Below are 20,526 nucleotides of genomic sequence, written 5' to 3'. Positions count from 1 at the left end.
AGGAGGCATCCTGCTAACAGAACTCACCTGTGCTTTGCTGAGCAGGATCTCCAGACCGTTAAGGAACTTGGCCAGTGGACTGGCCAGACTGAAAGCCATGATCCTCTCCACCACCACAGTCAGCTGGAAACAACACACACACACACACACACACACACAAATATACATTAGAGCAACCAAAGTTTCACAGCTCATCTAAAGAGCTCATAGAGGACCTACTTTACCTTCAGAGCACAGAACCAGTAGAATCTAGCTCTGAAGTCACTTTTATTATCACACTTTCCACACTTCCCTACTCTGTATATAGATGCTATTATTTTACACTTCTAGGCCATTGACACAAAGACTGGATAGAGCCAGGGTCTGCTCGGCAGTGATCAGGGTTGGAGCCATGGTATCGAGCTCCCACCCATACACTCTGCCAGCTGTCTATCACGAATAACTCATTAAAACTAAACTTATCAGGATCAATGCAGCCACCATGTAAAAACTCTTACTGACCTGAACGAGAGCTGGGTGCTCCGGCCAGTCCTCCAGTCTCTGCTTCACTGCACCGCTCAGCTGCTCCAGGACAGGAAGACAGAGACGGGCCTCACTCGTGTTGGGCTGCTGGTAGAAGTCGTAAGGTCCTTCCGAGGTGACAGCTAGACCGTCAGGACTGCCCGAGCCCTGCACCGTGTTCTGGAGGAGGGCGGAGAGCAGCAGTTCACTGCCCGTCAGCTGCTGGTCCAGTTCAGAATCTGAGGGGGAAACACAGAGGTCACGATCCAGTTTACTTACAGGTGAAAAATGTTCCTGAGGGGCAGCAAACACGATCACTGACCAATCAGATGGTAGAAGCGTGACATCATAGGAGACGCAATCTGATAGGAGGACACCAGAGCTTTGATGTGTTCTTTGCTGTGATTGGCTGGCGTTGTGCTCTGGTACCACAGTGATTGTGCATATCCCAGGCAGAGGCGCTGATGAACCTGGACCAGTGTGTTCATGGCAGCTGGAGACAGGAAGCTGCTCTCACTGGACTCCTCCTGGCTGTTCTCTTCCTCCTCCTTAAGTCCTGAGTCTGCTGGACCCTCCAGACTAGGCTGGGAGATGATGTCTGCAAAGTCCTAGTGAAGTGTGGACACATAGAGTGAGCTACAACATTCTGAAATGTTTTTTGTCTTGACTGCACAATTTTTGTCTCCTCAGTTATGTCACTGTCTTAACTCTTGGTCTAAAGTAAGACAGTGTTTGTAGTAGTACAATGACAACAGAAAGAATTGTATGAGCACCTCAAACCAACAATGTTAATCATTAGAAGAGAAAAGACAGACCGACTAAATGAGGTGCACTGTCTATGTGAATTTACCTGGTTGAACTGAGGGAACTGCCGTCTGAAGTCCCTCTCCTCCTGCTCATCCTCTGTCAGTCCTGAGCCATGCAGTCGACTGCGGTTGCGATACAGACTGGCCTCCAGCTGCTCTTTCTCTCTCCTCCGTCTCTCCTGCTCGTCCCACTCGTTCACCAGAGCCTGAGGAGCGTCATGTTACATTTAGAAAAATTGTACTTCCTGTTGGATAGTCAAATATGAACTCAGAAATCATTGTACTGAGGTGTAAACTGAAGCTCTGACCTGACAGATGTGTCTGAAGAGGCTGCCTGTCTCATGGCTGAACTCTCCAGTGGACAGGGTGTGGCACTGCACATACAGCAGAGCGTTCATGAGCAGGGTGGAGGACTGGGGAACCACGTGCTCGGAGTTCTGCTGCTGGGGCAGGAGCTTCACCAGGCAGCGCAGAATGTCCATGCAGGCCCTGGAGCAGAGGAAGTCTGCCCGGGCCAGGTAGGAGGGCAGGCTGTGGGACAGCGAGGGGAAGGCCAGCAAGCAGGTCACCAACTTGTGCAGACCGGGTACAGGTGTGAGCGAGGCGGCCACCTGGGAGGCTACCAGCCTCATGCCGTGTCTGAGCTGGAGGATGCCGGTCCGAACCGGCCCAACCACGTCGGGGTACAGGGGGTAATCCTCCATCAGCCTCTGGCAGAAACGCTGCTGGGAGTTCTGCCATACAGCCTCCTCCTTCAGCAGACCCTGGACCGCTGACCTGGACTTGGAAGAGGAGGTGCTCTGCAGGGCCTTCAGCAGGTGGGACAGGAGGTCTTCCACTGCAGATGCCTGGCCGATGCTGCAGAGGTAGTGCTGCAGCTCCTGGAAGAGGCGACCGTACTGCGGTTCATGAGGGCGGCAGGCCTGCTTCCTGGAGAGCTCAGCTATCTGCTCCTTCACCTGCTGCATACGGATCCACAGGTACCTACAACACGCCAGATACAAGTAGACGTCTTAACATATGACTCTCATGTCATTTGTACATTGAAAGAACTTTGACGATCTCCATACTGGCTGTGAAAGGCTCTGAGGTCTCATGTTAACTTTAGCTGAAATATTGAACAGGGAGAACTTGCAGATAGTCCTGACCTGATTCGAGGATGCTTGAAGCCATCAGTGGTGCTGCTCTCCTCCAACTCTGCTCCGGTCACCAGTTGAGACGACAGGCTACGTGCTTTCCACTCCTCCTGCAGCAGAGCCAGCTGCAACAGACACGGGAGGACACACCAGTCCAGTTATCATGTTGGCGAGACTTTAAATGAACACACAGTTTATGTGACAACATGAGGAGAAAAACAGTGGCTGACCTCCTGCTGAGCGTAGTTGAGTTTGTAGGCTCTCTTCACAGCCGGGTCAAAGATGGTCTGTGGTGTCCACACTTTGATCTGCAGCAGGCCCATGTTGACCCAGAACACTCCAGAATGGGCCAGCTGGTTGGAGCCTTGGACTTTGCTTTGTACGTACTGCTGCAGGCAGGTGACACAGGCCTCTACCAGGCCATCAGGGAGCAGATTGGGAGGAAGGAAGTCTCTGAAGACAGTCTGGATCTCTTGGGCAGCTATCAGAGGGTCAGGGTCCTCCACCAGGCTCTCACAGCTCTCCATGTAGCCCTCCTGCAGGCTGGGAGGCAGCAGGTCAGCCATGCTCTGAAGCTGCCGACGCAGGACGGCACCCTGGAGCCTAAAGTCTGTGCCCCTGAGGAGGTGTGAGGGTGGTTAGTAAAACCCAGAAATGATAAATGATTGTTGAGATCAGTGTCTATGTTTTATTTTACCTGAACTCAGCCAGCGTCGGGATGGCCATGTTGTCCCACAACACTGCAGACACATCCTGCAGCTGCTGGATCCTCTCCTTCCACTCCCCCAGGGTGACATGGGAGAGGCAGAGAAGGGCTGCGGCCGATGGCTCCCACCGACCTCCAGTCTCACTGCTGCTGAGCACTCCCAGCATACAATGTGACCAAACTGCTTTACTCAGCAAGGCCGGTCCCTGAAAACAACATAAGATGTGTTTAACCAGCAGGAAATCACTTTAAATTAAATACAATGACATCATCAGGAGATGTTAAAGGCCAGCACCATGTTGTCTGCTCCATGGTGCAGCTTAGGAGCTGGCTGGGTCTCGGCTCTCAGTGGGTCCCATTTCAGCCAGAGGTCGGGGTCTGAGGTCACACTGCTGGTCCACAGGGCAGCCAGAGCCTCTGACAGCAGCTCACACCACACAAACTGCAGCTCCTCAGCTGGCTGGAGGGAGAAGAATCAAGTCATATTTTCAGGCTGACAGAAACTAAAGAAGGAAAGACGGGGGAGGATGATTCAAACCAAGACCACTGTGATCACATGGTCAGCACTGAAGATCTTCCTGAATATATTAGAATTCATTTTTAATCCAATATTTAAAGTACACCCTGAACCCAAATCTAATTCTTCATACACATGGGTTTGACTCAACTGTTGAACAGCCTTGTTGCCATGTTGATGATGGTTTTGTGCCTATTTTCTTTAATCAGGCTGGATCCAAATGATCAGTCTATACACCAGTCAGTGCAGTATAGACCTATAATTGAATGGTTTAGAGGGCAGAAGACGTTTAAGGCCAAGCATCACCCAGATTAATAAAGACCCAAATACAAAAGGTTTGTATTGTGACTGTGAAGCCATCATTAAATATACAATAACTAACTTTAACATAAATATATTAGAACTGTTCTTGCTTTATAGTAATTAATAACTAAGTGCTGGAAATGGTCAGGGAGTTTTTGTTTGTTTGAAAACAGATCATACAGTTTGCACTGAGTAAGAACATTTTTGATAATTTGTTCACATAAAACAAAATAAAGACCTAAACAATGCTACCAAGGCAACAGCTGCATACCTGAGTGAAGAATGTCTATGAGAGAGCAAAACAGCTAGTCTAATCTAACCAGCTCTTGTTTTCAAACATATGCTGGAAATATTCTGCTCAAACAGCAATAAGCAAAACATAGTTCTGAATGGAGTGAGGCTTTTATATTTATACTGAGACTTAATTCGACTGACCCTGTCACTGCTGAGCAGGAACCACAGCGGCTGCAGCTGACTGACATTCATCGGTGTGGACTGAAGGCAGTAGCGCAGATGTCTGGACAGTTCTCGCCGTAAGCTGTCCTCAGTTTCCTGGTCACTGCAAATCAACAGGAAGAGTTCACAACAACTGTTTTAACATCAGTCCTCAGAAACATGTTTGTTTTGTTGAGGATTAAATCAGGTTTTTACCCAGGAGAGAGAGCCAGGTGCAGCAGGTCTGTGCTGAGTCGCAACTGGTTGAGTACAGCCAGTTCCTCCATCAGGGGCCAGAGTTGAGCCCTGCGGCTGAGCTGCTGCAGATCCTCTCTGGCCAGGTGGACTCCATCTCCTGGCTCCTCACCCTCAGGCAGGGAGCAGACCTCCAGGAGGCCTCTGGAAGTCATCTGACGCTGCTGCTGCTCCACGCTCGACACCAACCTCTCCAATACTCCTGGTGGGAAAATACAGCAAGACATTCACATAATGAGCCTTTACTATCACACGGGAGATTTCTGTTAGAGGAGAAATACCATAAAATGTTCCATGATCCATAACTTCTCTGTACAGACTGCATTGTTCATCACACCTAACAAAGTCAATGTTCTGGACAGGGCACACAGTATAATGATGACTTGTGCATTCTAATAGTCTGAACAGCAGAGGGGATAAAGAAAGGGTGGTGCTAAGCACATGGAGTCATTACAACCAAGAGGCTTTATCGTGATGGCAGCATTAAAGACAGTCACAGAAAGACAGTCAGAATGGTCCTCATGCAGAAACAGCTTGTAAAAACAGAGCGATACTTAAACGGCATGTGTGACTGATTTAAGAGAACTGCAGGCAGTCAGCAGAAACCACATGTTCAGCTGCTGAATCACATTTAAAAGCTCGTAAAACTGAACTCCTCAGAGAACATCAGAAGTTTTTAAAAGGAGCACATTGGTTATGAAGCAAAAACAAAAGCTGAAAAAGCTGCTGACCATGAATCACATTAACTGAATAAATACTATAGAGAAGCTGGTGACTCTCCCAGTCAGCTGGGATAGACTACAACCCCACTGTGACCTTGATGAAGATAAGTGGTTACAGATAATGGATGGATGGCTAATAAAATAATACAGAGCTGCAACAATTAGTTCATTAATCGGTTAGCTGTCAGCTATTAAAAGAATAATTAATAAATTAGTTTGAATTAAAAAAATCTGATTTCAGCTTTTTACATGTTTTATATATAATGTTTTAAATATTTTCTGCTTGCTTCTGCTATTTTCTCTTTGTTCCTCTATGACAGGAAACTGAAGATCTTTCAGTTGTGGACAAACAATGTGTCAACAAAATCATTTGGAGTCCATCTAATGTGCAGCAGATGTGTTATGCTGGACATAGGGATTAGACTAACAACACCATAAAAAGGTGTTTCTATGAGAAAAGCTCACCAGACTTTTGTGGATCAAGCTGGTTGTTTGCCAGCAGAATGAGGCCGCAGACTTCCAGCAGACTCTCTTTGATGTCCAGCCCGAGGCCAGCACCCTGAAGTCGGACCAGCTCTTGTCTCCAAGGACCTGTGGTTCCGTCCAGCCTTAGATCGCTCACATCCAGGGCTTTACTCAGGAGCCTGAGCCGAGAAGCACACTCAGCCACCGACTCCAACTGATGAAGAAAATAAAGATATGGTTTGTGAAGTGATTCTGATCATCTCAGATGAGGTGTAAATGATTGTATACTGAAATGGCTTTCTTCTCTTCCCTTAAACATGATAGAAAAGACAATGAGAAAGAAAAAAACAACAACTGATGAAAGACTATGTCTGTCAGTAAAGTAAAGCTGGTGAAGTGTCTGCAGACCTTGAACGGCAAAGCTTTCCCCAGGGTTTTCTGGATTCCTTTCAGAGCCGTGGCTACAGACACCGGGGTGGACAGAACAGTCTGGATGGCTGCTGAGACCGCCTGCAGCTCCTGGTGACCTCTAGAGTACAGCACAGAGGAAATATATTAAATGCAGACATTTAGGATTAGTAATACATAAACTAAAAATATTGCATATTGCATGCAAGACAAAATCCATCCATTATCTGTAACCACTTATCCTCATCAGTGTGACAGTGGGGCTGAAAATATGTATCTCTGAAAAAGTAAATAAATAAAAATGGAAAATATATAGAAAAGCATTTACTCAAAAGGGCTGTCATTTTCTCCCAGCAGCAGCTGGGGCAGTCGGAGGATGAGGTGTTTCTGGACCCACTGCCAGTGCAGAGACAGAACCGAGATGCCCTGAGAGTCGGCCGGCAGCGTGCTGCACACATCCCAGAAACGATCGAGCCACTGCAGCAGCTGTAAGATCTGAACACAAGACAGGAAGAGCGCTGTCAGAGAGGACAGACCACAGCAAACCTCTGAGGACTGCATTATCTTATCGTCTCATTCCATTTCATTCCGCTCTAACTGTAATGACTAACCTGTTCAATTTTTGGTTAATTAGTTAACTAAAAGATTCCAGCAGTAGAAATGATTTTAATACTGTAGAAGTAGAGGAGGTAGCAGAGTACAGGTAGCAACTGAGTAGCAGCTGTAGTTGTAGCAGTAATAGCAGCAAAGGTAGTAGCAGTTGTAGTTGGAAAAGAAAGTTGTGGATGTGACACAGTGATAGTCAGTGAGTACTGACCTCAAACATGATGTGGTCTGAGATGTAGGGCTGTCCGCCTTGCACAGCCTGCATGGTAAAGGAGTCCCACAGGTCAAAGAAGGTCCGCAGGTGCATCAGCACTGGGTGGGGCAGGTGACCAATATCCACAGTGCCTGTGAGGGGAGGGAAACACAGAGCCACACAGTTACACACATGCTGCATGCTGTGGAGCTGAGTGGGTTTACTTTGTTTGAACGCTAACTATATAAAGAGTGAATATTTGGCCAAAGTGTGCTGCTGTGCAAACCTTTGCTGAAGGCTGTGGCTATCCTCAGGGCACAGTTCTGAGCAGACAGGTTGATAGCACAGGTGCAGATGACAGAGCGTTCCTCTCTGTCCATCATCAGAAGAATCCTAACAAACACACAAACAAACTATTAGAACCTTTTAGAACCTTTTATATGTCCAACAGCTTGACAGACATCCTCCTGCTGTACCTGTTGGCCACTGCGTTCAGCGCCTCCAGAAACTCCATGTATCTTTCCTCGTCCTCAAAGTTGCACTTGTTGGCTAAAATGTCCAGGTATTGCTTGTTCCACCGCATGTCCACCAGGATCCTGTATTCATCTGGAAATATAATGCATATTAAAAGATACTGCTTTCCATATTCCAGCCAGGGGTTCTGACAAGTCATCCAAAGAGTTTACCAATGCTGTGAGGCTGCAGCAGCTCTGCGAGGGACTTGCCCTTGGCAGCAAGTTTGCTGCCAAACACGGCCTTTAGAGCCCTGTTTCCTGCCTCCACCTGAACCAGGGCTGGATCTGCAAGAGTCAAAAAGCACAATTATATAGTGCTGGACAATCTGATGACAGAAAACTCAAATTTTATTTGTGTGTGTAATTATGGTGTAAACTGGAGGAGACATGAAGAGATGACTCTAAGCATGTGAGGTCTCAAATATTTGCAATTCAACAAAATTGAATTCTCACTGTGTCACTGCACATGGATGACTTGTTTAGAAGAGTATCAAAGTTTGGAGTTGTGCTCTGTCTGTGTGTGTGTGAGGAATAACTCACCAGGAGCGTATTTGTAGCTCTTCCCCAGGTGTGAGAGCCAGCTGCTGCGGAGGATCCAGTCTCCATGGGAGGCTCTCTCTGTGAGCAGTCTCACCGCTGTGGGGATCAGCCTCAGAGCGTCTCCTTCTGCCAGATCCACCACTCCTCCAGAGAATAAGCCTTCGTGAACACCACTGCTCTGCAGTGCTCTCTGCAGGTCATTCAGGCTCAGAGGACGATTCCTGTGCACAACACAACTAACTCAACTTTATGACTTTTAAAGCTGACACCTAAGACATGCGTTCAGAAGTCAACACACTGGGCGTGCAAACTCTCGTGTCTCATGTGTGCTCAGTGTTTACTCTTTAGCTGACATTACAAGTGACATCTTTCATTTCATACACCAGAACTGTAAGACTTCTACTTTAACTCTTATTTATTTCAGCTTCAGGTACAACTTTATTTCTTTTCTTGCATAATTGTTACCATCCTTACCGTTTGCCCTGCATGCTGAGGGTGTTCAGGCAAAATAAGAGGACCTGCCCGTCTCGAAGGACAGTGGAGAAGCAGGAATCCTCCGTGGAGAGGAGGGCAGAAGGGAAGCCATCAGGCCAAACTCCAGCACACAGCAGCCCACTGCCCCAGTCCTCTGTGTCCAGGATGGCCAAGTGCTGCTCAATCACCTGCTGGGCTTGCTGGAGAGAGAACAATGCACTTATTCAACCTCAATGTACTTGCCTGGTTTCTTTATGCTGAAGGAAAGATCAAAAACATTTGAATTTATGGTAATATAATGCATGCAGGGAGCAGCCAGGAGACCCTGCCTGAGGGTTTCAGGCTGTGTTGTGGCACAAAGGGACTCAAAATACCATAACTATGTGGCTGCCAATGAAAGACTAGAGTCAAACATCATTCACTTATGATGTTCACCGTTTTAAAATGATAGATGACTCAGTTGTCACTGTACAGGAACGGTGAATGTCACCAGGCTAAACAGAAGAATTCCTGATTTAGACTGATAAGCGGGTGTTGATACCTTTTGGCTGGCAGTGGTGCGTTGGCACAGTGAGTAGGCTTCTCCACAGGCATGCTGCAGGGCGCTGGGTAAATCTACACCTCTCTGCAGCTGGCAGGACAGCAGGGTGGCAGCATGGAGGAGGGAGGCCACTGATGAGGCCGGGGAATCTGAGAGAGAATTCAATTCAAATCAAATCAAATCTTATTTGTATAGCCCAAAGTCACAAAGTACATTTGCCTCTGAGGGCTTTACAATCTGTACAGGGAGTGACACCCTCTGTCCTTAGACCCTAGGTTCAAGTGAGGAAAAACTTGCCCACAAAAAACCTTTAACCGGGAAAAAATGTGGAAGAAACCTCAGGAAGAGCCACAGAGGAGGGATCCCTCTCCCAGGACGGACAGACGTGCAATAGATGTCACGTGTACAGGACAAATCAACACAGACATATTGTACAATTACAATGGTTTACAATTGATTTTACAATTGATTTTTTTTTTATAATTAACTTGGCTGACTGACAGCATTATCTATTTGCTGTTCATTATTTGGGGCTTACCCCAGATGGCAGACTTGATGCTTTTATGTATTTCGATCAGCAGATCACACACACAGTCCCCGGTCACCCCTGCAGTGTGAAGCAGGGTCTTTAGGTCCAGTGAGTCCCAGCACACTCCCTCATGTTCCCCTGGGATGTAAACCTCCACCCCTCTGTTCCTCATGGCTCTGGAGAGCTCCCCATGCACAGGATCCATGGTCAGGAACAACCTGCACACACACACACAAGTGGAAACACACATCAGCTGAGTGTGGTCTTTAATTACTTAAACAAAAAAGTGAACAAGAGCTAATTGTGCGTACTACCTGAAGTTAGGATGTGGTGTGATTTTGGGGGTCTTTCCGTCTATGACGCCACGTTCATTGATGGTGAGAGATCCAGCAGGCTCCAGCAGAGCATTGAGGCGATCCAGCACAGAGGCACTGAGCACACAACACATGAACAGTGTGATTTCAGTGTTTTTAGTGAAACCCAGCAGACGTGGCCATTTTTTCCAAAGTCTCTCCCATGTGAGAGCACAAACCACAAGTGGAAAAATGCCGACACAAACCGAGCGCACAGAACGCTGCACCTCACCTGCAGAAGTTGACGTTGTCCATGAGCAGCCAGTCACCAGCCTGCAGAGCCTGGACCAGCATACCATCCAACCACTCAAAGCCACCGTTGGTCCATCCATCCTCCAGCTGAGCCAGACGCTCCTTCAGCAGCGTAAAGTCCATCTGCAGTTTGGACATGTCTGGAGGACAAACAAGAGCACATTACAGCACATTCTTATCCTGACAAGACAAATAAATAAAAATAAGACTGAACTTTATTACCAGTGAACACTTTGAGCTTGGTGTTGAGTTTCTGCAGGAGCAGGATGATGACCTCCAGCTTGTTCAGTGCCTCTGAGTTGACGGTTCCCCCAGTTGTCTGCAGGCCCTCCTCCTTCAGCCAGTGGCAGAACAGACCCCACGTCTGTAGCAGGAACTCTGTGTCCTGGATGCCAACATCCAGCGACATCAGGCCACGCCTTATAACCATGGCAACTATGTAGTCCACACTCTCCAACACTTGTTGCCAAGGCCGCATGATATCAACCTGGAAGGAAGAAATGAGTGCAGAGTGATGTGGTCTGATGGTTTCAGAATGAAAGAAGCGTGGACAACTAGAAACCTGAGATCGTGGTTACCTGTTCAAAGCCTCCCAGCAGCTCTGTGGTGTCCATGGCACTGTTCATGGCCATGACCCTGAGACGGTGACCTGTCAGCAGAGCCAGCAGTCTGATCAGACTGGTCTTTCCGCTAGCCGTGGGGCCGACCAGTATGGTCATCCAACCCTTCTCCACACACTTCATCAGGGATTCCAGGGGCCGCAGTGCCTGGTGTGTGATGGACAGTGGGGGGTCCAGGGCCACAGGGGCTCCACCGCTGCGCTGCAGTACAGAGAAGCCCACCTACGGGGGCAAAGCATGGGAGAAAGTCCTTAACTTTGTCTGTACAATTCAAAACATTTGCTTCTGAAAAATAGAATCAGGTGGTGTGACTAACCTGCAGGTTGAGTGGAGTGATGTGGAACTCTCTGGAGCCACTGTAAGGCTCAAAGTCTTCTCCAAACACCTTCCTGAACACAGACAGCACCTGTGTGGGACAGAGGGGAGGTTCACTGACTGAACAGTGGATCAAGGCTGAACAGAGAAAATGGAGGGTGGCCACTGAATGCAGAAAAGTGGAAGTCACAATGTCAAAAAATGTGCACAAATACTGGCACTTAGAGGGCCAGTGTGTAGGATTTAGTGGCATATCGTAGAAAGAAGTAAGAAGAAACTACGGTGGCTGTGGAACAGGGAAGAAACTAGAACCAGTATTTGTCTCTTCTGGGTAATGGGAGCCCCCTAAATCTGACTGGACTTTTAATGTCATGAAGAACAAAAAGGCCCTCCTTTTTTCTTTGTGTAAGTCGACTAGTGATAGCATAAAATAACAGTTACATAATATTCCACTGTGGTCATTATTTTATTTGTTTTAATGTTGTTGATGTAAAACCTCAGTAAGCACAATTCAGCAACTCTAGCCCTTGTGTGGTGGGCACAAGTTACTTGACGGAGGTAGTCTCTGAAACACTTTGAGATCCTGTTGTTACAGATATTACGTAGTTACGAGTAAGAACTGTCCACCAAAGCCACCAAACATGACACAACTCTGACTAATTCTGAGTGACCTTTAGTTTTACTTTAAGTCTTTTTCACAGACCTTCAAACGATGACCAACACTAATAATGCTGTTCTGTTGCATTAATTTGATGATTTCACTCAGGGATTATCTTCAGTGTATTCTCCGTCTTATTCAAAACCAAAATACCTGAGTCATCATATAAAATATATTTACACAGAATAACAACAGTAAGGGGCTAAACACACTCCCCTGTGGGATACCACCAATTAATGGTGTTTTAGTGCATTTACCATAAAAACACCATCAGACTCATATATAATATATTAACCCTTTGATTTAACGTATTCACACACTGATACGGCTTTGTTGATTGTCAAAAGCAAAGTTGCTCAAACCATGTACCTGAGCTTTGTCAGCCTCTGCTCTCATCCTCTCAGCGTACACCAAGGCTACATGCTGGCCCGGGTTGAAAAATCCTGGTGATTGGTCAGCCTGCATCAGCTGACACCAACGGAACATGTCGCGCAGGTTGAACTCCCAGGGGCTTCCTTTTTGACCCCACTGCCGCTCCACACACACCTCCTGGACAAGCTGTTAGAGGCAGGGAGAGGTTCAACTAAACACTGCCTGATGTTGTTGTGTTATGTACAGCAGAGAATTAATCAACATATAAAGTCCCTCCAGCAGACAGTCAAAGTCATAAATCAGTGGAGAGAAGAGAAACCTACCTTGTTACTGAACTCCACCATTTTAGCGATGATTTCCTTATCGATGGTGGGGAAAATGGAGTCTCCTATGAACTCCATGTCCTTGTCTGTGAGCTGGTCCACAAAAACCTGAGAACACAGGGGGAAGTAAGACTTCATTAACAGGGATGAAAAAGAATCTAAACAAAGTGATGGCTTTGGTCAGAGATACAATCCTTGGCTTTTTCTTCTTTGACTTCTCTTTTCAAATATGGCAACGGTAGCAATGGTAAATGTAAGAAACCATAATAACACAAACTATGATTTTCAGAAATATATCAAGCATCAGGTCACACAAAAACTCAACCTAAATTTCTTTTGACTGTTTTTCCAGATTTTACAAAACATGATACAAAACCTTAGCTGTTGTCAAAAGAAGAAGATTCAAAGAATACAGTAAGTAATTAATTAATTCAAATAGAAATTGAGAATATTGTTTAAGGATATCATCATGAATAATGTAACAAATACAAGCGGATCAGTGCATTTCAGGGTCAACTACAACTGCTTTTATGCTGCTAGCTCAGACTCGTCTCCCTAAGAAAAAGAGATTTCAAACCTCAACAGGTCTATGCTTTTGAAAATAAAGGTAAAGGTAAACCCAACACAAAAAAGCAAAAGTAAATGAATAAGCTGACAATTAAACTGTTTTCTATAGAAACATTTGTACAATCATTACCTGAGTGAATCTGTTGAGGAAGGATTTGGGGAGTCCCTTGCGCCCACCGCCCTGAGTGAAGGGGTTCTGGCAGCCGAAGATCTTGGTCTTCTCGTGCTGAACCTGGAAGCTCATGCCCAGCTCAGGAATGTAGATCTCTGCTCGGTGATCAAAGCAGGCATTCAGACCCTCCAACACCGACTGAGAGGCCAGGTTCAGCTGTCAGAGTTCAATATAACGGATTAGATCAGAATCATCACATAACAATTTGTAACTTTTTTATCAACGTTTGCAAACAAAAACAGGCTCTGTCATAGTCATGGTGTACAAACTGTAAAAACATCTGTACAGTGGTCCTTACCTCGTCCAGGACAACCCAGTGGCCTGCCTTCAAAGCAGCCAAAAGGGGGCCATCACGCCATGCAAACTCTCCTCCCTTCCCTCCCTCCACAGGAAGATCTGTCCCAAACAAATCAGTGACATCCTGCCAGAGAGTGCACATCATCAGCATCACCAGAGATGTATTTTAGGTTCATTCAGGATTACAATGGAGAGCTCATGAGCAGTCACACAAAGGCTTACCGTCTGCTCTGACAGGTTGATTCTGACCAGGTGGTTCCCAGAAGCTTTTGCCAGCGCTGCCACCAGGCTGGTCTTTCCCACTCCAGGCGAGCCCTCCAGCAGCACAGGCCTCTGCAGCTTCAGCGCCCGCAGAAGCCTCTGGGCGTTCACGGCGGTGGTGCCCGCTGCAATGGCGTAGTCTGACAGGTTACGGCTCTCGGTCTGAGGTCCTGGGTGGGCATTTGATACAAACACAAAAAAAAACTCAAGTAAATCCACTAATATCATACTTCTCATTTAAAGTATCCCTTTAAGATAGAATGAGAAGACTTTAAAGGGTCTACCACTGCCTCCTTCTGTTTGTTTGTCTTCTTGTGTGACTTTGGTGCTAAGAGCTAATGTGTTAAAACACCAAGTCACACAATAACACTAAGAAACTAATCGAGGCAGTGGTAGATCAGCAACCATGTTCTGTGATGTAAAATCTGGGTTTTTGTTAATGGAGTCTGGTAACTTTGAACAAACCAAACAACAAAAATTATCTTACTCTTTGATATAATAGTCTGTCTCTGTAGGGATGTTGTTAGACAATCTGAGCCTATCTGGCAGAACAAGCACTTTAGTGGATGTCCTATGATGGTGCACAGTTGCCCTGAAGGATAACACATTGCAGCCTGTTTCACAGCTGCCACCTGCAGCGCTCTGACTCAATAATGGAGCAATTTCAAAAATTGTTGCCCTCATTAGTCACTTAGACACAAAAACATGAGAAAATAAAGTCCAAATTTCCCTTTAACTCTTCGCAAGAAAGCAAATAAGTGTTTTTCCCAAAATGTCAATTTGACCTGTCAGTAAGTACACAGTGTCCCAGGCATCCAACGCAAGTTTGTGCAGTAGGGTCAAGTGTGCAAACAAACCTATTCTCTGAAAGGACACCGGGCGACAGTACGAGAACATAGCAAGCAAAGTGGTGTATATATATTAAAGGGTAGGTTCATATAGTTTCAAGTCTGTCAGGAGCAATACTCAGGAGCCCATATACACACTGAAACAGGTTATCATTTCTTCTGTTCACAAAAATAAAAAAATAATAATCTGGAGCTCATTCTAGACGAGTCTATAAAAATGTATGTCATTTACAGAATGAAGTGTAGAGAGTTTTGGCTGAGTTCCACCAAATTTGGTGACATCTAATCAGTGTAATCCTGAGAGAAGAGAAAAATTTGGCATGGTTGATCAGAATCACATGAATCTTTGGTGTACCATATTTGGTGTTATTTGGAGAAGCAGTGCAATCTAACAGTACAATAATCCAATAATACATATATTCATATAATACAAGTAAAACACCTGTAGATGCTTATGAAGCATCTGAATGTGTCATGTATGAAAAGCAGATGAAATGATAACAGAGCATCTCATGAGGAATTAATTGAAGTAGATACCTAAGGCGATGTAGAAGGGGTCAATGCCAAAGAAATCTTCACCCCACTGGGGTTCCCGCGGCAGCCTGCTGTCATAGACTCTCAGAGCGTCCAGCATCTCCTGATCCAGCTTGGTCATCTTGCTCAGCCGCCGCTGCAGGAAGCTCAGGCACAGACGGCGAGCCAGCAGAGCATTGTCTGCACATGACACTGTGGTTCCTGCAAGAAAAGGGAGTCTCAGATCATGTCATGTCTTCAACAGCTCTCAGTGGAACTAGGAGTAAGCCAAACAGCTCACCGGAGCCTATGCCATCTATGTAGACCAGGCAAGCGGCGTGAATGAAGGCGGTAACAGTGTCCAGTCGGAGGTCCCACTCTGCTTCTTCTTCATCTTCCAGAGCTCCCATGGTCATGAAGCCGTCCTCGTCCCGCTCACACACAATGTTGAGGAAGTTTACCCACGACAGGATGTCTCTGACACTCAGGATGCAGCGTCGGCCGAAGTCCTGTCGGGTCAGCCACTCGATGAAGTCCAGCATCAGCTCAGCGATATCACCACCTAAAAGATTTATTTCATGATTATGTAATAATAATTATGTATGAGCTACAATGTTTCTCTAAACTGTCCAGGAAGTAGAAAAACTAGTATTAGTAGTAGTATTTATTGTACAATATGAAAGAAATGACAGCTTGTGAGTGTAATCTAATCAGGACAAGCTGCTGCAGCAAGTTTACCGTCAAGAGAGAGGCCTGCGCGCAGGTTGTGTTGGATGATCTGAACCAAGTCACTGCGGCTGTTGCTCTGAGGACACCAGATCTCTGTGAAACGGTTTCTGAGGGCAGGAGAGAGCTGTGCAAAAACAAGCACCACAGTCAGACTGTATCTACATTTAGTTCTGGTTGATTATCCCTAAAGGACATTGATACATTTTAAAAATAGTGTTGAATCATTGGGACAAACATCCCACTTTTAAATTCAGTAGAATAAATTACATCTCTTTAGAAAAGGCAGCAGATTCCAGCTGTTTTTTATTTACCTCCTTCTTGCCAAAGTCTCCTCCGGGATTCATGGTGGCAACCAGACGGAAAGTAGCAGCTGCTCTGATCAGCTCAACATCATCATTGTCTCCGCTACCCTTCTCTGCCAGCACGAGGGACTTCTCTGTCTCTAGAACACTGACAGCAAACACAACACACTGTCAGCAGCTCTTCTTAGGTTGCAGCTGTCAGCAGTTTGAAGAGGATCAGAGAAGGTGTGTTTTGTGGAGCAAAACGTTTGATGTTTGATCATCAAATGCTTCTGCATATTTGTCTGACTGTTTTATACTCAAGAAACCATATTTGTGTCCTGAGAGCCCTAAATCTAAACTTAAATGAATATTTTTTACTTTATACCTATTGCCCTAAAATAATATAATGAAATGTTGTGCACGTGTCTACCTGTTGAGTCTCTCCAGCACTGAGTCATCTGCCAGGGAGATCTCATCCATGAGGAACACTCCTCCCTCCTTCATGGCCAGCACCAAGGGGCCATCATGCCACTGAAACAGCCTGCTGTCCTCACCATCAGTCTACACACACACACACACACACACACACACACACACACACACACACACACACACACACACACACACACACACACACACACACACACACACACACACACACACACACACACACACACACACACACACACAGTTTTCTCATTTTTATATCCTCCGCCAATTAAACAGCATCAACCTGTCCACTCTCTGGAAACATTTGAAGGGTTAAATCATCACATATGTAAATTAAGTTAGCAACAAATGAACTTGTTTCTATGCAATTAAATATGTCTGATGATTGTCATTCGTCAGGAATAATAAGGAGTTAGACTCCTCTGACTATAGACCTGATACCACCGCAGACTAGTCAGTACCTGATGTGTGTGTCTGACAGGTCGCAAGCCTCCCAGGAAGTCGGACGTCTCCATGTGGAGGTGACAGTTGACTGAGAAAAACTTCTGTCCGGCCAAAGCAGCAAACAGCTGGCAGATTGTAGTCTTTCCACATCTGGTGAGGGAACACAATAACAAGCTCAGCATGATTAACATAACCACTGACCGAGTTCTTTATGCTCTGTAACTTAAAGGAGCATTGTGTAGGACTTAGTGGCATCTAGCAGTGTAGTGGCTGATTACAACTCCCTCACCTCACCCTCTCCTTTCTAGTATGAAGGAGAAACTATGGTGGCTATGAAATGCATAAAAAAGTTTAATATCTAGAGGAAGTGTTCAGCAAAGTCAACAAGTTTCTGGTCTGCACAGAATGACATCTGAATCTTACCCTGTGTCTCCTACAAGCAGGACAGACTCGCCAAATCGAAGAGCTCGTCCTACCAGCACAGCTAGCCTCCTCATGCCGTGCGTCCACACCACATGTCGAAACTCTTCTGGGACTCCGGCAATGCTGTCGATGAAGGGACCTGCGATTCAGAGCATCAATGCACCATGATACTGTGTTCATCAGACAAGCTCAATGGCTCCATTCTCTCCTTTGATACTGACGTTTGTCTGTTTACTATCAGCTCTGTGTTTAATCAAACCAACTAGGCAACAGTTTGCAAGACTGGGACAAGATGCATGCACAAAATAAAAGCCCATATTTGTAGTCAGAAGGAGAAACACACCTACTTTTAAACATGATGAAAGACGTGGATATCAACTGGTTTTTGAACATGCTTTGGTTTGCAATGGATACAATATATAATATGAGCCATAGGAAATATGTCAAGTTAATCGAGTATGCATGGCTTTGTAGGAATATTTAAAATAAGGGCAAAGACTGGAATATTTTTAATACATTAGCAACCATGGGCTAATGGTCATACCAGATCAATTAACACTGTAGCAGTAATATTTTTTATTGTATTGAACCGAGCAAGAGAGCTATTTATCTTTTGTGATTTTAAGAAGATGTGTCACTTGTTCTTTTAAAAGTTATTAAGTAGGAGAGTGATCCAACATGCTGTTCCAAATGAAGGAAACGCTGAAACTACAATGTGCTGTAAATTAAAGTGTTGTGTTCCACTTACTGAACTGGCTGGTGACTTGTTTCTGAGAGAACAGGCTTTCAGGGTTCACTGTTCTCTTGAAGTGCTTCTCCAGGATGGACAGGATGATAGCCTCTTCCTCAGGTTTCCTCACTCTTCCTGCCAGCAGCATGTACCCTGAAGAAGAACAAGACACCTTTATCTAAAGTTTCAGTGGTACATGGGTGTCTGTTTGTGATTTATCAGAGAACGTCTGACAAGTCTCACCATCATCAGCCAAATGCTGCAGCCAGTCCTGAGAGGCCTCCGTCTGCTCCTCCAGCCTGTAACGGTCTGCCCAGCGGAACAGATCTCTGAGGGTGATGAAGCCGTGTTTCCCCGCAAACACAGAAGATCCCCTGCGTAAGGACTGGACGAAAACACGTTTTACAAGTGCAGTTAGAATCACAGAGACAGGTAGGCCATGCATTGTGCTAAAACACCGTACAAGAGTTCACAGTTACCTGTAGGTTTTGCATGACCTTGACCAGCTTGGTGCAGTAGGATGGAGGCAGGCTGCACCTCTGGTGGAGGATGGTCTCCAGCTCTCCGCTGGGCAGCTCATCAAAGTGCAGCTCCACAAAGCGGTTTCTGAAAGCTCTGGAGAGCACCTGGAGATCAGTTCGTAAAGATTACTGAGACTGTTCCACTTTTTTGACAGGTAGATGTAGAGTTAGATGACAGTTTAATAAAATGTGAAGTCAGACATTTAATAAAATTTGATACCATTCAACATTTAAGCCATGTTTGGTAACCTTCCTGTCTACTGTTAAATGTTTTCTATCAGGGAGAATCTTCTGTGTCGGTTCCTACATTCCCATTATTATTAATTTTCTGACACTAGCTACAGGACAAATTATCAAGAGACAGACAGTGCTCATGGTTATGTAGAAAATAGATGCCACATAAGCTTTTTTTCTTTAAGTTTTTGTCAAATTATTGTAATATAGTCTTATTATTATGGCCACTCATTCAGCTGAATCCACTGATATGAATGGATTATGCTCTGAAAGTTAACATTTGAAATTCTGGTGTGAGTCCTAAGAGTCCTTTCAGTTCAGAGTTTATCTCCTTAATGTTGTACCTTTCTTCCACCATATAGACCAGGGGGATTCTGGGTAGCAAAGAGCATGAATCTGGGGTGAGCCTTGATGACTTCCTGTGTCTCGGCCACAAAGAGCTCCCTGTTGTCGTCGAGTAGCCTGTTGAGAGCCTCCAGGACGTCAGTGGGGGCGAGGTTCAGCTCATCCAGGATGATCCAGTAACCTTTCCTCATAGCGTCAATCAGAACGCCTGGAGCAGACAGCACATATTAGTCTGTTCATACAAGCCACATATTGTAAATAGAGAAACTGTAAATGGAGACTGTAAAAAAAACTGTATCCCTACAGCTCAGAAGTAAAAGTTCTGTAAGATTTTATTTTAATTTGTAGATGTTGAAATCATTCACATGTATCATTAGTTTTATGTATTGTCCAAATTCTTTTAGAACCATCTGTATGTTCTTGAGTTTCTCTACATAATGGTCAAATTCTGTCAGAAAATTTAGTTCTACTCATTCATTTATGTATTTCTTAACTGTGCTTCTTCAATTCTGTATTTCTACATTTTTGTTTTTACTCTTGATACTGCTTTCACCTCACCTTCACTTAGAAGTTTGACATATCATATAATAGTAATATCATAATAAATATAAACAGGTTATTATGAGTGCTCCTACCTTCTTTGAACACCAGTTTGCCCCTGTCGTCTGATGAGTAACAGCCAATGTACTCCTGGATGTCTGTGTGCTCGTGGTTGTTGATTCTCACACACTGGTTCCCAGTGGCTGCAGCCAGCCAGCGGATCAAACTGGTCTTCCCCACAGATGTCTCTCCCTGGATCAGCACCGGGTGAGTCCTGTCAGGCCAAATTATTAGAGAAAGTGAGTGATCTGACTCAGTCATATAGCAGCCATTATTGACAATAATGAAACCAGAACAGACTGTCTTGTATCCCCATACAAGTGATGGGTGTCAAAAATGAGCAAAAGAGTATAAAACTATACATTTCTTCCATTATTGGAAGAAACTTCTTGTGTCACACTGGACTCTAACCAGTCTCCTGTGTGAGGAGTGGAACATCAGTTTCCTGTGACATGTGACTAGAGAGCAGAGTGGAGCATTCAGCAGGTACTGATACTGAACACACATGTCAAGATACTTGTGTGTACATTTGACTTCAATTTCAGGGAAATATTATAATACAA

At 45.3% G+C, this 20,526-nt stretch overlaps 1 protein-coding gene across 1 annotated transcript in view; it reads right to left on the bottom strand.

Moving 5' to 3' along the window:
* mdn1 (midasin AAA ATPase 1) overlaps positions 1-20,526 on the bottom strand; it is a 47,974-nt gene that overhangs the window by 14,205 nt on the left and 13,243 nt on the right. The window contains exons 24-67 of the mRNA XM_010737311.3: positions 19,999-20,177; positions 19,363-19,571; positions 18,743-18,889; positions 18,507-18,648; positions 18,282-18,416; positions 17,534-17,672; positions 17,128-17,260; positions 16,647-16,777; positions 16,244-16,382; positions 15,942-16,056; positions 15,505-15,765; positions 15,228-15,425; positions 13,804-14,012; positions 13,583-13,705; positions 13,243-13,440; positions 12,546-12,653; positions 12,220-12,408; positions 11,194-11,283; positions 10,836-11,099; positions 10,480-10,744; positions 10,238-10,397; positions 9,967-10,083; positions 9,662-9,870; positions 9,124-9,272; positions 8,583-8,782; positions 8,109-8,329; positions 7,740-7,853; positions 7,530-7,659; positions 7,340-7,446; positions 7,072-7,205; positions 6,583-6,749; positions 6,255-6,375; positions 5,847-6,060; positions 4,621-4,861; positions 4,405-4,528; positions 3,445-3,609; positions 3,141-3,355; positions 2,674-3,061; positions 2,456-2,568; positions 1,616-2,291; positions 1,352-1,513; positions 824-1,109; positions 502-740; positions 28-123 (exon numbers count right to left, since the gene is read on the bottom strand). Coding sequence (XP_010735613.2) covers positions 28-123; positions 502-740; positions 824-1,109; positions 1,352-1,513; positions 1,616-2,291; positions 2,456-2,568; positions 2,674-3,061; positions 3,141-3,355; positions 3,445-3,609; positions 4,405-4,528; positions 4,621-4,861; positions 5,847-6,060; positions 6,255-6,375; positions 6,583-6,749; positions 7,072-7,205; positions 7,340-7,446; positions 7,530-7,659; positions 7,740-7,853; positions 8,109-8,329; positions 8,583-8,782; positions 9,124-9,272; positions 9,662-9,870; positions 9,967-10,083; positions 10,238-10,397; positions 10,480-10,744; positions 10,836-11,099; positions 11,194-11,283; positions 12,220-12,408; positions 12,546-12,653; positions 13,243-13,440; positions 13,583-13,705; positions 13,804-14,012; positions 15,228-15,425; positions 15,505-15,765; positions 15,942-16,056; positions 16,244-16,382; positions 16,647-16,777; positions 17,128-17,260; positions 17,534-17,672; positions 18,282-18,416; positions 18,507-18,648; positions 18,743-18,889; positions 19,363-19,571; positions 19,999-20,177 — 8,122 coding nt within the window. The remainder of the gene's footprint in view (positions 1-27; positions 124-501; positions 741-823; positions 1,110-1,351; positions 1,514-1,615; positions 2,292-2,455; positions 2,569-2,673; positions 3,062-3,140; positions 3,356-3,444; positions 3,610-4,404; positions 4,529-4,620; positions 4,862-5,846; positions 6,061-6,254; positions 6,376-6,582; positions 6,750-7,071; positions 7,206-7,339; positions 7,447-7,529; positions 7,660-7,739; positions 7,854-8,108; positions 8,330-8,582; positions 8,783-9,123; positions 9,273-9,661; positions 9,871-9,966; positions 10,084-10,237; positions 10,398-10,479; positions 10,745-10,835; positions 11,100-11,193; positions 11,284-12,219; positions 12,409-12,545; positions 12,654-13,242; positions 13,441-13,582; positions 13,706-13,803; positions 14,013-15,227; positions 15,426-15,504; positions 15,766-15,941; positions 16,057-16,243; positions 16,383-16,646; positions 16,778-17,127; positions 17,261-17,533; positions 17,673-18,281; positions 18,417-18,506; positions 18,649-18,742; positions 18,890-19,362; positions 19,572-19,998; positions 20,178-20,526) is intronic.

Source organism: Larimichthys crocea, chromosome XI, assembly GCF_000972845.2.
Source record: "Larimichthys crocea isolate SSNF chromosome XI, L_crocea_2.0, whole genome shotgun sequence".
NCBI classification, from domain to species: Eukaryota; Metazoa; Chordata; class Actinopteri; family Sciaenidae; genus Larimichthys; species Larimichthys crocea.
The sequence above is the reverse complement of the archived record's forward strand: the minus strand, read 5'-3'. Positions and strand labels throughout refer to the sequence as shown.